This window comes from Anas acuta, chromosome 4 (genome assembly GCF_963932015.1).
Source record: "Anas acuta chromosome 4, bAnaAcu1.1, whole genome shotgun sequence".
NCBI lineage: Eukaryota > Metazoa > Chordata > Aves > Anseriformes > Anatidae > Anas > Anas acuta.
In genome coordinates this window covers 43,721,013-43,737,213 of record NC_088982.1, presented here as the reverse complement: position 1 = coordinate 43,737,213, position 16,201 = coordinate 43,721,013, and the positions used below count along the sequence as shown (strand labels likewise).

Sequence of the window (16,201 nt, the reverse complement as noted above, 5' to 3'; positions counted from 1 at the left end):
ACCTATGAGGAAATGTAAAAACTACTCCTAGAAATTTACTTGCAACTGTTCACTTGCTTTTGGTATGAAAGCTTTTACTTGGCTTTGACATTTGGTTGCACCTGTTGTTTTAACCCTGCCTCTCTTGGGAACTTCTAAGTGTTTTGAGTATTCAAAATGTTTTAGTGGAGGTCTGCTCTGCACAGAAATGGCAGAAGCAAGTCCTCTTGACTTGAAATCTACAAATTAAGTCTTTGGCTTTCAAGGTAATTTTCAGATATGGCATTGTAGGATTGATTTTTATTGTGTGTGTAGCCTGTGTGTAATAAAGGCATGTAGCTCTTCCTTTCAGCTTCAGTAGAAGAACTTTTAAAAACAATTTTAAACTGCAAAAATCATCTGGGAATTATGACGAAGTTCTCATATCAATCTTTTTCTTTGCATTAAGTTGGTTCATAGGTCCTGCAATCAAATGATCAAATTCTGAAAAGAATGTAGAGGAGTGTAGAAAACCATATTTAATAAAAGTTTACTAGAACCTCACTAGTCAGGGATTTTACTAATAAATAGTAATAGAATGTATTACTACTATTTTGTAGTTAAAAGTGAAAGAAAAATAACTGCCTAGCACTGTCTTCTTCACACAGTGAGTGCCTTTTATGTTCTGTATGTTAAAATGTATGCTATGCTATTAACCACTATTAATTCGCATTCCATGTATCTACTTTTCTTTCTTTGTAGATGGGCCACGGCCTACTCAAAAAGAAATTTTATCTTTGCGAGCATTCTTGTTGATGTTTGTTAAACAGCTAGTGATGAAGGTAGGATATCCAAATCTACTTTCATAAGGAAATCCACTTCAATATGATATTTTTGCTAAGCATGTTGAGTTTTGTAAACAAACAATTAAATAGATATACTATATAAGGTGCATCTTTTGTTGTGGCTCTTGCCACAGACAGCACTGCTGGAAAATGCATTTTTCTCCTGTTTAAGCTGTTTTAATCAAAAGTAGAGCTGTTACATTGTTACCTTAGAAAAAAGAAAATGCCACATTTTCTGAAGTGCTTAAAGACTAAAGAGCAGTATTTGACATAATATTCTGTGGGCCAGTTGGACAGAGGAGGGGATGAGGGAGAAACTACCAATACATTTTACAACCATTTGTTACACAGTAGAGGAATACAGAAATTCAGCAGCTCTACTGTGTATAGAGTTGTTTTAACCCTTTCCTATTGTAAGTTTTGATTTCTCTCTTCTTCCTTCCCTCCTCTATGCCATGTCTTCTGTGTTTGAATCTAGCTCCCTTTCCTTTCTTCCCCTGTGTTGCTAATGGACCCTGTGCTGCTATCCAGAGCCCCAGCAACTGGAGGAGTTATATTTATTTTTTTATGTCAGAGATTTATAGCTTGGACAGTTTAGGATGGAATTCCACAAAGATAGTAAAAGATGTCCACGATAAAATGCTGATTTTTCTGCAAATTTTCTATTTGTACACAATGGTGCAAAATCTTTTGGGGAATTCTGAGACTGACTTTAAAAAATGAAAGCCCTAGAAAAGAAAAAAATCTGCTCTTGATCCTGTTATTAGAAACTTTTTGTTTTTATTTTCACCAAAAAACCCTCAAGGCATATTCCTGACGTTAAATCATTTATGGCTTTTAATTCCTGTGAAATTGAAAGCAACTGAAGTTAGGATTCCATAGTAGAAAGTCAGATGCAAAGTTGGCTATAAGCCTAGCTAACAGGTTTATAATTAAACATCCAGGTCTACTATGAATCCTCTTTGCAACCTTAATTTAATTATTTTACTAATGAAAAGCACTCAGTTCCTATTCTATGTATCAATTAACATGCATTGTTATGCTACTCTAGCAATTTATTGTACTATGTTACTATCCAGCCTATTTTTAGGCCTGTATTGGAGTTGTCTTAATGCACTTCTTCTAACCTTCAGTGGGTCCTTTCTGTGCAGATGAAAACCTATCTTCTATGTATGAAACTATTATAGAACCAAATGAAAGCGAATTTGCCTTGTGAGACTTGCATTGTATAATAAAAATGGCTTGTAATGATGCTCTTTTGGGAATAATTCTTTTGTATTTCAAAGATGATGCTTAAAACTTGATTATTTTTAAAGGACTATGGAATAAAAGAAGAAGAATTGCAGGCAATCCTCAATTATCTACTCACTATCCATGAGGTAATTTTTTAATGTTTGTTTTTCTGTGCAATACTTTGCAGTTTGTGATCACAAAAGCATCTGTATTTCCAAGTATTACCTTCTTTATGCCACAAGATGGCTCTGTAGAGGAAGTAGCAAATACTATTGTAGTGTGCTGAACTGCCAATATTCTTGCAGTGATTTAAGCACTATGTTCAATGTTAAATTGAAGTTCATTAAGCCAGTAAGTCAGAATGGTTTCCTATGTTGTTCTGAAAACCGATTTGCCAAGCAGAAAAACAGATGGTGAGACTGACTTAAAAAAAAAAAAAAAAAAAAAAAAAAAGACAAAATGTTGTTTTATGCTGCCTAAGTAATATTTTTTGTTATGTTTTTCATTCCTTTTTATTTTGCTTCTTAAATAAAGCAATAAAATTGAAAACATGCATTAAAAAATAAAGATGTATGTTAATGGCATCTACAAGAAGCATATAAACTTAATTGGGAGAAAATGTTGGTTACCACTGATACATCTGCATCTTCATATTTTAGCACCAGGAAAAGGCACTTTATGCCAGATGCAACATCAAAGACAAGGGAAATGGGGACATAAATCTAACTGATCTCATCTCTGTAAGGGTGCTTGAAATGGGTAAAATAAGGAATTAATTGAACTTCAAGCAGTACAGATTTTCTTTTTCTTTTCTGTTTACACCTATATTTTTCTTTTATTCTCTGTGCTTGTTACTGGTCCATACGCTTGGCAGTATCATGGTGAAGCAACTTAAGTCATTCTACTTCATATGGAGATGTAAAAAATAAGACTGTTGGTAACATGTAAGAGTAAACCAGAATAGCAAAAGCTTTATGTGGCCTTCAGATGAGAAGGTTATAATTTTAACTTTTAAAGTTTGCATGGTCAAGTCTACAACGCTGAATCCTAAAGAATTAGGTATCTAGTGTATATTCGGAAAAAAACACCAATAAAAAAAGTAAAATTCAGCCTTATCATAGGGCTTATTCATCAGTGATAGCATATGTGATAAAAGCTAGTAGTACCTTTAGGTGAAAACAGTTCTTCAGAGGGATGTAAAATAGATTTTCTGATAGGGAAAGAATCAGAATACTTGTTCAAAAGTGGAAAACTCTGGCAGCGTTCCTCTTAATACCATGAAGAATGGGAAAAGAAAAAACAGTTGCATTTTGCTACTTCATAGGGTTATTTTTAGTTATAATTAACTTGGAACAAATTCATAAGCTGTAGTTTGAAGTGCTTTAGACTATTAGTGTGAAAACTTTATTGAACAGCTTGAATTACCCATTTTAAACATTGCCTGTGGCAAGCTGTGGTATTTTTTTTCCTAGGGTGGACATTTATTAGTAGAGATTTCGTGTTAAACACCACCCTCTGTCCCAGAAAACATGCAGCGTTTATTTCTAGCTCCTGTGCAGTAAAAGAGAGGGAAATGTGCATACAAACGAGTATGTGCGTGGAAGGAAATAACATAGTCTAATGGTCCATTCCCTGTCAAAGGCTTACTTCCCAGACACAGATGTGTCACTTTTCACTCTATAAAAGAAAGTATTTTTTTTTCATAATATTTTCTCCTGGTTACGTGCACTTGCCTTCCAGGTCTATAGCTCTTTTGATCCTGGCCTAATTGTTTTGGTCCTTGGTTTACTATTAACTCTCCAGATAATTTTGAATTATTTTGTAGTGATACTTTTAACCAAAACAATGCCCTAGCATAGATGCATTTTAATTCAAATGTATAACTTTTATTCAACAGGATGACAATCTAATGGATGTCTTGCAGTTGCTTGTTGCTCTGATGTCAGAGCATCCAAGTTCTATGATCCCTGCTTTTGATCAGAGGAATGGATTACAGTAAGTTGAATTTTGTAAGTGGGAAAGGAAATAGTATTTTGACCATACTGTTGCTTGCTAGAATTCCCATGAAATCTGAAAGGTCCTCATCAGTGCATGTGTTGCAGTCTCAGACTCCTCCTCTTGGGAGATTTTTGCATCCAGGTGTTCTTTTGACAAGAGGTGATGTTGGACTTATCATCAATGAGGCCTTTGTAAAAATGTTTCCAACCTGCTGGTCGTGCTTAAACAGGTAGTGATCAATTTGAGTTAGTCCATACATAGAAGTTAAGTCTTCATCTACAAGCATTTAGTCTTTTGCCTCCCATTCTTGCATACGTTTTTGGAATGGGAAGGTTTGACAAAAAATGTTTCAGGTTTCTTCTTATCTTTTGTTAGCTTTTTTAAAAAATGCATTACCAGATTTTAGCAGAAGAAACCTTTTATTTGTTTAAATTGTCACTTTGTTGTGGACTGTTCACAATCTGTGTTCCCAACAAAACAAAGGATACTGCTTAACACTACTGTGATATAAAAGTAGGGAAAGTAGCAAATTCTACCAACAGTAAAAGCACAGGAAAAGATCTGCTAGAAAAAGGCTCTTGTGATGCTGATTTTCTATTGTAGTTCTTAGAGAGTTATCACATTATTGAACTTCTCTAATTTAAAATGAATCTGCCTGGACATGGCAGGGAAAAGATTGGAACAGGCAAGCAAATAGAAGAACAATTCCTAGAAGAGTATGTAGAATAGTAATTCTCTTGATATGTAAAGGCAGAGTCTCATTTCATACATTCTGTTGCACCTATTGGTTAACCCCCATTTATACATACATTTTTTTCAGTTGCCCTTTCTCAAGAGACAACATTGAGGCACGTTCATAATTGTTTTCTTCCTTCTTAGTGCTAGGCTGTGCTTTTTTTTTACCGGTTTTCTTCAGCTTTGACTTCATTTGTATGGTAATGTATTATGCTATGGGAAACTAATAAAAACTCTAAATAATAAAGTATTTGAATGTCATGTTGGGTCTCCAATGTAATATGTTTGTTTTTATTTAACAACTGGCAGTAGACATTTTCTTTTTTATTAACTAGTATATGGGCAAGTCAGTATGAATAGTGAGTCCACTGTGAGAAATCATTTTGCTCTCCTGTCTCGTTTGTTACATGCCTTGCTCTGGTATCGTCTCCAGTCACTTAATGGGTTGCTTGTATGCTTAGTGATATACCTGCTCTTTGCAATTTTTTATTAGTTAAAAATTTAAAATGAACCTATCTGAATAAATACTTGTACAAAAATTTAATAATTTTTAAAAATTTTTAATTTAATTGGGTAACCCTCATACTGTTAAGAAAAGCAGGGAAATGGGTTATGTCCACTGGATGAACAGGGTATATTTGGCATGCTCAGTGGTTTGGTTCTGTAGTTGATGTGCTTGCAGCTTCCTTCACGATAAATTATCTGTTGTAAATTACTTTTTTTAATCACTCTTGAGATTTCATTTAAGTTCTAATATAGAACTAAATTTTTTTGTCTTAATTGTCTTAGGTTGTCCTGGATTTATTTACCTGTTCCTGTCTTTAGCTATGTAAAAGTAAAGTAATATATAAGTAGTGGTGAATGCTCAATTACATATAGATAAGGTCTGTATATTCTGGATAAGTCCTTTGAACTGTTTATGACTGGCTGAACTAAAATGCAGTGTTGTAACACGGAATATTTTTTGGAAAGGCTCTAGAATCACGGAGATCTTTTTTATAATAAATCTATGCAAATTTCCTCAAGAATCTATTCAGGAAAATATACATGTAAAGGTCCAATAAGGCACTGTGCCTTTTAATCCAATATAATTGCTATGGAACATTAGGACATTATTATTATTATTATTATTATTATTATTATTATTATTATTATTATTATTATTATTATTATTATTATTATTATTATTATTTTGTAGAGAGAGCTTAGTAGTCCTTGTTGTAATTAAACCAAATTTGGCAGATTCAAAGCCCAATATCATAGGCTATAGCTGCATCAAAACCAATCTTCATGGTGGTGAGAACTGTACTGTCTGAAAAAGAAATGAAAAAAGTAGATGTAACTGATATCAACATGAGAACTAAAACTAAAGTCGTTTATGGGAGTTTACGAGGATCAAGAAAACATTGCATTTGTTATTTTTCACAGTGATAGAAGATCAATATTAGAACCTTTCACTATCTCAATTAATGTGTTTTATTAAAAGATCAAGTTTTAATTAATAAAAACAACTGTTTTTTATTTATGAACATAGTAAGACGTTAGTAGCACTTAAACATGGATGAATACATAGTAAGCATACACTGCAAATTATTATTTAAAAGTTAAGGTAAATACTAGTCTGATTTCTTTTAATTCAGGAAGTAGAAGATGTACATGATGAGATCTGTGCAATATTACAGATTGAATTAGTGATGTCAAATATAGTTAAGGTTTCTGGACTTTCCACTGTAAGATGGCATTTCTAGTTGTTGTTAATTTATCTAACTTTCATCTGTTGTGTGGATATTCTCCTTGCTGTGTTGACTAAACCTGTTTTGTTCCTTGCAAAAAATATTTTAGAACTGTTCGGATAGCTAAGTCTAGTACTTTGCTACAAATGCACCTCACTGTCTGAAAGCTGCTTAGTGGAGAATTGTTAGCTGGTATAGAGCAGGAGTTTGGCACTGCAGGTGTGGTGAGAGTCTCTGAGTAGACCATGGTCAGCAGGATGGGGAAGAGAACCATAAGAGCACATCTGAGAAAAATCTGTGGGTTGAGGTGAAGACAGTTCAATAAGTAGAGGAAAAGAGGGGAAAATGAATGGTGTGAAGGCAGTCACTTGCCACTTCCTGGAACTAGTTTGATGCCCAGCCAGTGTCTGAGCAATGACTACCTGGGAAAGATTCCCCCCAGTTTTATTGCTGAGCATAATGTACATGTGTCATGGAATATCTCCAGTCAGTTTGGGTCAGTTGTCCCAGCTGTATACTTCGTACTTCTACCTCAGCCTACTTCTGGGATGGGCAGAGAAGGTCTGCATGCTGTGCAAGCAGTGCTCAGCAATAGTTAAAATACTGGTGTCTTATCAACACTTTTGATCACAAATCAAAAATGCAGCACTGTGCAGGTTGCTCTGAAGAAAATTAACTCCATCCCAGGCAAACCCAGTATAGACTCACACTGACGTGCTTTTCCATGAAAACTTCTCCCAGTTGTTGAAGCAGTAAGCTGCTGAAATCTGCTGCTTATTGCTCTTGCAGTGTGAGCTGGAGATGCACTTATTTGAAAGTAGGGTGGCAGTCAGTTCACTCCAGTTCTTCTGGTGCTGAACATGAGAAATGAGAACAGGTTTGCACAGAAAGGTACAGAGTACAGGAGACAAAGGTCAATGTGGATAATATTGAAAGGACAGGTAGGAGGGAAAGAGATACAGGCTTTGCACACCAAGCGGAAAGGTTTGTTGTTGATAAAGCATGTATTGCTGGAGGGTGTATTCCTTCATCAAAGGTCCCTGGTCAGGCAGTGCTCTATTGTCAGCAGAGATCTCTGGAGGCACCGGTTAAGTCTTTTAGAATCACCTGTAGCAGCTGGTCAATAAGGAAAATGACTCCTATCAACTAGCTTAAGGTGTGGATGCCTACAGCAGCAGAATTGTGACAGTGAACTGTTCAGCTTTTTTTGAAAATACAGGTAAACTACATTGAAGACTACTTTTGAAAACTCCTTCTTGTGGTTACTAAATTAAGAACTCTGAAGTTAGAGACTTCTGAAATATGGACTGTTCAGGAATTTTAATTTGCCTACTCCCCTTTTCTACACTAAAAAAAAATTAATATAATTTAACTCAATTTTGATTCAATGAATAAGGTAAATTTCCTGAGAAGGAATGCTGCTTTAAAAACATAGAGATGAGAAGCTTTCTAGTAATCTGGGACAGTTGAATGGGCGAATGATCCTGACATAACTTAATGCTGCTTTGGAGAATGGGTTGCCAGGCAGATCATTTCCAACGCATGTCCTTAGTTGTCGCTAATTATTGGTTTTTAACTTTTCTGTGGCTCCAACTTGAGAAACCTGATTTCTAGAAGAGAAGAGTATTTGCTAGTATAGCTGTGTTCAGCAAGAGTCTCCTTGTATAAAGAGGGTTGTATAAATGAATTCCTTTTCAAGGCCCTTACATATTTTGACTAGAATGCTAGCTTCGTTGTCTGCAAATGTTAGTGGTAGTAAAAAAAAAATAAATAAATGCATTCATCACTGTACCTATACAGCCAGGTATACATTAAAAGAATTGCTTGTTTAGTTTTCTGGGTAAATATCAGATTAATAAAGCTTTGCATATAGGAATTGCAGTAGCCTTTTTACAGATCTCTATCTATCTATCTATCTATCTCTATATATGCTTTAGATACTGATATTTGGAAGATGGTTAAATTTGACTATAAAGTTTGTGAATCTAATTATAAAATGTGAAATCAGAAACTATTGTGCAGTTGATTTTACTAATAGTCATCCTTTTAAAATAGCCTCAGAAAAACTCATTTGTGTTTTACTTCAGTTAATTTTCCAAGCCAAAAACTGCTGTATATTTCAAATATTTTAGGAAGCCTTATGTTTTCTCTGCTTAGGGTTGTCTACAAGCTTTTAGCATCAAAAAGTGAAGGCATCAGGGTGCAAGCTCTGAAAGTGATGGGATATTTCTTAAAGCATCTTGCTCCAAAGTAAGTACTGGTTTAAGTCTTTCAAAAAAGAAAAAAGAGAAGAAGGGGAAAAACCACAAAACGCAATCATCTTATGACACTTATATACCATATATATGTGATTTTATATGTACATGATTTTATATGTTTATATAAAAAGCTATGTTGGTGGTTAATAATTAAATACACTTCACCAAATAGCAGCTGCTATTATTTAAGTACTCTTCATTTTGTTTGTCATTAATCCATTTCTGACATGGTGGTATTACTAGTGTCTAGGTATTATCACTTCCTTATCAAGTTCCTTTATTTCTTGCATTGTCTGCCTGCTTTTTAAAGTGTACTTTTTGTATAATACCAGTAAAATCAGTAGCAAGAATTAGACTGTTGAGATTGAAACCCATATTGCTTACTGAAAATTAGGTTTCAGATTTCTCAAATGGCTTTTTAAACCTTCTTAATAAAATTGGTTAAAACTGTGCTAATATGAACAAATTTACTACTTTTTTTTCACGTGCCTGGTTTCCTGTGTGTCTAAGCCATTTTGTGACGCGAATTTAACTAAGACAAAAGACTATATGTGGTTGTCATGGCTCAAGAGTCAAAGCAGATAAATATTTATCTTTAATCTATAACAGAAGAGTATTTTACAAATACATACAAGTTTTTGCCCTTTTACTGAGGTGACTAACGTAGGAATTGTGAATCATTCTCAGTTGAGGCTGCAGCTTGGTAATTTACCTGTGAAATTATTTGTAATTCAGTCATGACCTTTATGTCTACGTTAATAAGGCTGTGGACATACATCAGTGCTATTTGTCCTTACTTTGAATAGTGGAAGTGTTGCACAGATTTCTCCACTATTTTTTGAGATATATTTTATCAGCATGTTTTTTAAATTTGTTTATTTTTATCATGGAAGTCATGAAGTTGTGGAGCTGTGACACACAGTGTGATACTGATATTCATTAGCTGAGTTAGCTGGGAACTTTGCTACAATGCTAGATAACTCTTGAGATCGCTGTCCATGGTTAAAACGTGTTTTTGAGATAATTGAGGACAAAGATGTTTTTCCCTTAATGTTTATCAAGAAAGGCGTGTTCCGTCTTTTTGGGCACATGAGTGAGTGGACCACGTTTATGAAAATAATATGTCTGTTTTCAGGGAGTGACTAGCAGTTTCAGAATTGTTACACTTGCACTTTTCATTACCCCAAAGTGAAAGATTTAAGGTGTCAAAAGAAAAAAAAAAATGTTTTCAGTAATTTTGGATTTTTGAGGTATATTTTTTAGCTATTTTAATATGTAAGCTTATTTTATCTTTCTGTACAATTTTAGGAGAAAAGCTGAAGTCATGCTTGGACATGGATTGTTCTCTTTGTTGGCTGAAAGGCTGATGCTTCAGACAAGCTTAATCACCATGACCACATACAATGTCCTATTTGAGGTAGTAATATACTGTAGTTAAGATCCAATCTTCATAATTATTTGTAAGACATTGTTAGAAAATTGCTTACATATTTGTGCTGATATGTTCCAGATGACACCAAAACCTTTGTGTGATGTTGCTGAATGCTGCTTTTTTTTTCCCAAAGCTCACTACTTCATTTTTTTTTTTTTTGGCCTAAGTTGGTTATGCTCATTATGAACAAATCTAGATAATAAGTAAGTTGAAAATGTATTACTGGATAATAAGTATAACTATGATGAAATGATGATGCTGTGTAAAAGATGGATCCAACTATTTTTCAGTAGGCTCTCCTTATGGACATTGATGTGGCATATTCTTTCTTCTCTCTAGATTCTGACTGAACAGATTTGCACACAAGTGATACATAAACAACATCCTGACCCAGATTCAGCACTGAAGATACAAAATCCTCGTAAGAGTTTATATACATTTCCAAGTGATACCAGAATAGAAGTCTTCTGAGAGTGCTTATTAATTACTTTCACCAGTCTTAATTCTAATCTCAGTTATACACAGATTTTCATAAAAGAGATGAGATAAGGTACATTTAGTTGGAGCTATTTAGGAAGCAAGTCTTCAGTCTTTTGAAAGGCATTTTACATGTCTAACTGTGTATGGAGTTCATAACTCACCCCTTTTGGCTGTGCAGTCGTTATGAAATGGTTTTTCAAGACTTGTGTGCACAGAATATTTTGATTTAATACATGTTAAGGTTACAGCACAATTCTGATTGCATTATTTAGTGATGCCAGACTAAATTACGTGAAATACGGAAACAGCCTTCATTTTAAATTACCTTCAGTGCAACAATGCTAGATGGAAAGTAGGGGAGAAATATATCTGCTCACTCTTTTGCTTAGGTTACTTTATGGAAAAATATCTTGATATGAAACTTTAGATGTCTTTTGAACTAGGAGGAAATACTGATCTCCTTTCTTGAATTCTATGTATTATTAATATACTCTTTATACAATACAATAGAGTTATGGTAGCTTTGGGAGTTTGGCTTTTTTTCTGGAGATGTATAGATTTTTTAACTTCAGAGCTGCTTTGTTATTAAATGTAGGTCACAGTTGTGGGTTTGCTTCATGTGGAAAGTGGGGAAGAGTAAGGAAAGCAAAGCAGATGGAGAAGAAAAATCTGGTTGTAGTGTCATATGCTTTACGGTAAATCCGCATGAAGCATATGTGATGAGATTTGTATACTCTTAATATTTTTGAAGTTGGCAGTCAATGCTGTGATTAATACAGCTTATTTGCAGTGTAAGGTTTGAGTATGGAATTAGGGACAACTGAATTTTAGATCAATTTTTTAAGATTGGTGCTGATTTTATCAAATACTAATTTAGAGAAATTGTACAAGAGGGAACTAACACAGTGATCATGTACAAATTGCATCTTAGTTGATTTACAAAGTGAACTTATTTTTTTTTAAAGTAACAAGAACAGCAAATGTCCCATTGCTTCTAAAAGATAGCCACAGTTTTGGCTGTTTACATGGAAAACAGAAAACAGTATGTTCATAGAATATAACGAGAGGTGAAACTTAAAATAAGGAAGGTTTTGTCCCCGTCCTTGAACATAATTTTATAACAAAAATTGTCAAGAACTATCATGAGTTGGTCGCATTGTTTGAAAATCCACACTTAATAAAGGAGAGCAAAATTTATGAATTTTTCTCATATGTTGATTTTATACATGATGTATTACGTGAACTTTGTCTTCTTAGAAAAAGGTTCTGACACGTTCTGATATTGGCTTGTTTTAAAGTCATTTGTCATTCAGTAACATTTGTGCTCCTTAAACCTGGTAATTCAAAAAAATTCTTGATTAATTTAACTCTGTTTTCTTCAGCTGCATAGGCCTGCAAATCCCCTGAAGGGTGAGCAGGTTTGTGAACTCTCTTAGAAAAAGGGATTTGTAATTGTTAAATCTTCTACTCAAATAGAGATTTGCTTCTTTTCAGTGTGTGTGTGTGTGTATTATGTAGTATTATTTTTCTTGTAAAAATCAGCAAACAGTATTGGAAGGTGTCCAGTGTTTTAAACTGTGCTTAGTACTAATATTTCCTTGCTCATTAACTGTTTTACAGAGATTTTGAAGGTTATTGCAATCCTGCTACGTAATTCTCCACAGACACCGGAAACTCTGGAGGTTCGGCGAGCGTTTCTCTCAGATATGATTAAACTTTTTAATAACAGCAGAGAAAATAGGAGGTAAGATGACTTACTTTATGCCCATATATACAAATATGCAGTGTAAGTAACAAGGTGTGCTAGTGGATTAGCCTGGTTAAACAGACAGAGCTGTTCAGCAAATTCTGTAATATAGCTTCTGATACGTAAAATTAGATAATCTTGCATACAGCAGCGGTTTTAAAGATTTTGGATACCATACTTGGCTGATTATATATTTCTAAGATGTATTTTAAAATTTGATTTAATAATGTATGTGTATTTTGCAGGAGTTTATTGCAGTGCTCTGTCTGGCAGGAGTGGATGCTTTCTCTTTGCTGTTTTAATCCTAAGACTTCTGAGGAACAGAAGATAACTGAGATGGTGTATACCATATTTCGAATTCTGCTCTACCATGCAATCAAATATGAGTGGGGTGGCTGGCGTGTTTGGGTGGATACGCTGTCTATTACACATTCAAAGGTGAGTGTTTGAAATAGTTGGGAAATTTTGTTATGCAATATAATTATTTTTCATGTCTTAAAGTGGTAGATCATACAATTAGATAGTCTCGTAGTGGAGATCAGTATTTAAAATAAATAAAAAAAAAAAGGTTTGTTTCTGTTACTGGATATAAATGTTTCAAATATTTGACAAATAAGTATTAATTTTGTTATTTGAACACTTAAAACAAATATGTTTTGTTGTTGCTGAAATAGTTAGAGTATTGATTTTTACAGAAAATGGCACAAATATTTTGGAAAGTGAGAACCGTTTGAGGAGCATTTTCTGAATAATTTTAGTGCTGGTGTGGGTTTTCAGTAATGGCATGAACACAAGGGGGCGCACGATATCTATTCATAAAAATACCTTTAAGCAACATGAAAAGGCTCTAAAACAAACCAGTAAAAAGCAAAGATATCAAAGTTAAGACAGATGCTTCAGCTGTTAAGCTGTCATGGGATGCAGAGTGAGAACGCAAATCCTTGCAGTATGAGAAAAACTATTAGCCGCCTTCTTTTTTTTGTTGTACTTGCAACTAAAATTACATTCTCATTATTTGTGAATCTCCAAGCAAATAACAGTAATATAAAATATAACTGCCCTACCTTTTTCTTAACCAAAAATTGAGGCCAATGTGAGCCTTGTAATAATTATGGTTTATCAGAAATATTTATTGAAGATGACTTAAACTTTAAATTGTATCTTTCTAAATGCGTGGAACTTAACCACGTAAAAAGAGAACATCTGCAAGTCTTTGAATCCTAGTGATCATTTTATGATGTTAAGGAATCGTTAGCATTTCTGAGGGTCCTTGTTTTGTATGAATTACTCCAAAGAAAGTTGGTCTTTGTAGACAGTAAGAATACTGTTATTTGGCAGTTCTGTTTATTCATAATATGCATAGCTTGATTGTGGTTATTTGGCTATGGAGACGCAAATGTAGAAATCTGTATAATAAAAGTGCATAGAATAATATCATTAAGCAGGCACTTGGCTAAATGGATTCCAGGTGTGAAGAATAACGTGCCAAATTTTAACCCTTTACAGAGATTCAATTTTAGTTATTGAAATACCCTTAATCATCCATCTTTTCTGTTGGCTGTGCAGTCCTCAAATCTGTTTGTTCTCTTTACCTCAAGACACAGAGGGTGTAGGTGAAGTATATTGTTCAATGGCAAACTGTAGCCAGTGTGAAGATCCCTGATGTACTCTTACAGAAACTGGCATAATTTAAAACATTTCTGTGCTTGTTTGGAATTGCTGGGAAACTACCCCTGGGAAAAGATAGAGAGGTGAAGGAAGACCACCTTTTTACCTCTGTTATACAGGATTTTGGTGTATTGAATTTAAAAATTACCTTCTTCATATTCTATAAGCTTTAGCTCTATTCTTTAACTTTTTTATGAGTTGTAAGATAACTCAATGTATGAAATCCCATTCAAATGGCTTCTATATGAAAGTAATAATATAGATTTTTTGTCAGTATCTTGATTTAGTGACTTAACGTGGCTAATCAATGGTCTAGAGTTCATAGACTTAAATCTTTTTGTTGTTGCCTTTTTTTTTTTAAGTGATCCTGTGGACAAATATTATGACAAGAGATCTGTTTTTACAAAATACCAAAAATATGAGATACAGGTTATGATACTTCTGACCTTTTTTCGATGAAGGCTGTGTATGGTTTTTATGCAGTACCATGGCAAGTGAGAATATGATGTGCTTTTTCCTTTCGTATTCAGTTCCTGGCATGCTGGTATAGCAAGGTATCCTTGGTAGTAGAATTAACTTCTTGTATCAGTTTCCCCAAGTCTGACTTGTTGGCTTTCTGGTTAATATGTAAGGATTTTTTCTTCCTCCAACCTAATTTGGAGGAAGTTGAACAATGGCAAGGTTGGAAGTGTGCGATTTCAGGCAGTGCTAGCAGCAGAACCATATAGTAATTTTGAAGGAATTAAAATGAATTTGAGGGAGATAATTTTGTTTGGACGTTGGTGCTAATATTATCCACCTCAACAAAAACAAAGGAAAATGATTAAACAACAAAAGCGACCAAAAACTAGCTTAATAACAGCAGGATGAATAATACTGCGATGATCAAAGGTTTTAAAATGGGATTTTTTTCAACTTTTTATGCATTTACTATTTTAAGGTTTTTAATAAATAATATTTGCATTTTATGCAGCTAGCAGTAAAAAGCTAGGTGATTTTTCATAGCTGTCTTTTAATTACATCAACATAAATCACGATGAATTGCTAAAAAGCTCTGTGGCAAAACCTTACTAATCACTTGAAGATGTCCTTGTATATCAATATCTAATGATAATGAATTTTTAATCTGTCTAATTTTATTTATTTATAATATTCTTGTATCCTGTTATACCAATATTGAGATTCATGTAGAATCACAAAAATAGACTCATATGTTACATGGTATAGACATAATTCAGAGGGCAAATTGTTAGGTGCTAAGTGCATCTCAGATGTTTTTGATTTCTAGTATGCTTTCAAAGTAATGCGGGAGTTATGGGAAGAAAAATATTTCCTTAACACTGCTAGGAGAATAACCAATTTGTGTTTTTATTATTTCATCTCTAATTGTATTGGGTTACTGCTTATTTTTCCTTTTTACAGCCCTTTGCTTCTTTCTTACCACTAATTTATAACACCATTCTATGATAAAGAACTAGTATATAAAGGAATAGTGTTACAGAATTGGATAGGTTTTGCAGAGCTACACATCAAGATACATGCAGCTGCTATAAAAAGCCAAAGAAACTCAATTGCAATTTTATTGTCCAGTTTGATAGATTTCCTGCCACCTTTGTAGCAGGGAAGCTGTTTGTCACTGTAACCCTCTCCTCCAACAGCTGCACAACGTTTTATAAGCAGCAACGGCTTTTCTAGCATAATTGCACTACATTGGTTTCCTTGCACGCAGAATTTAAAAGGTGTGTGTAACCTTTTTAAAGCCAAATTTTTTAATATTACTCATGTATTCTGCTATTTCCATATTATATTTCTTACTGGTTTTCAAGTATTAACATGTTGCATACAAATGTGCTTCATCTGTGGCTTCTAGATCAATAAAAATGTTAATGAAAAAATTAAATCAAAACTCAGGTTTGTTGTAATCAGCTAGCATTGAATTTATGAAAGCTTTGAAGAAGTTGAGTTTTTTAAACACTATAACCGTGGCAGCTAGGCTCTAGACTTCATTCCTGTATTAGTGTTGCTTGGTGAAAAGAACAAATGGTTTAGTGGTTAATAATAGGAAACAAGTAAAGAATAGTGGACAAGTTGCCTTTTTGACCTTTCAGGTTCCC

The 16,201-nt window shown here is 33.9% G+C and overlaps 1 protein-coding gene across 3 annotated transcripts in view; it reads left to right on the top strand.

The window, feature by feature from the left end:
* The window catches only part of LRBA (LPS responsive beige-like anchor protein), a 391,035-nt gene that overhangs the window by 49,821 nt on the left and 325,013 nt on the right, over window positions 1-16,201 (top strand). For all 3 annotated transcript variants that reach the window (XM_068680931.1, XM_068680932.1, XM_068680930.1), the window contains exons 15-22: window positions 721-800; window positions 2,120-2,182; window positions 3,934-4,031; window positions 8,660-8,752; window positions 10,069-10,177; window positions 10,532-10,613; window positions 12,293-12,416; window positions 12,665-12,857. In XM_068680931.1, coding sequence (XP_068537032.1) covers window positions 721-800; window positions 2,120-2,182; window positions 3,934-4,031; window positions 8,660-8,752; window positions 10,069-10,177; window positions 10,532-10,613; window positions 12,293-12,416; window positions 12,665-12,857 — 842 coding nt within the window. The remainder of the gene's footprint in view (window positions 1-720; window positions 801-2,119; window positions 2,183-3,933; window positions 4,032-8,659; window positions 8,753-10,068; window positions 10,178-10,531; window positions 10,614-12,292; window positions 12,417-12,664; window positions 12,858-16,201) is intronic.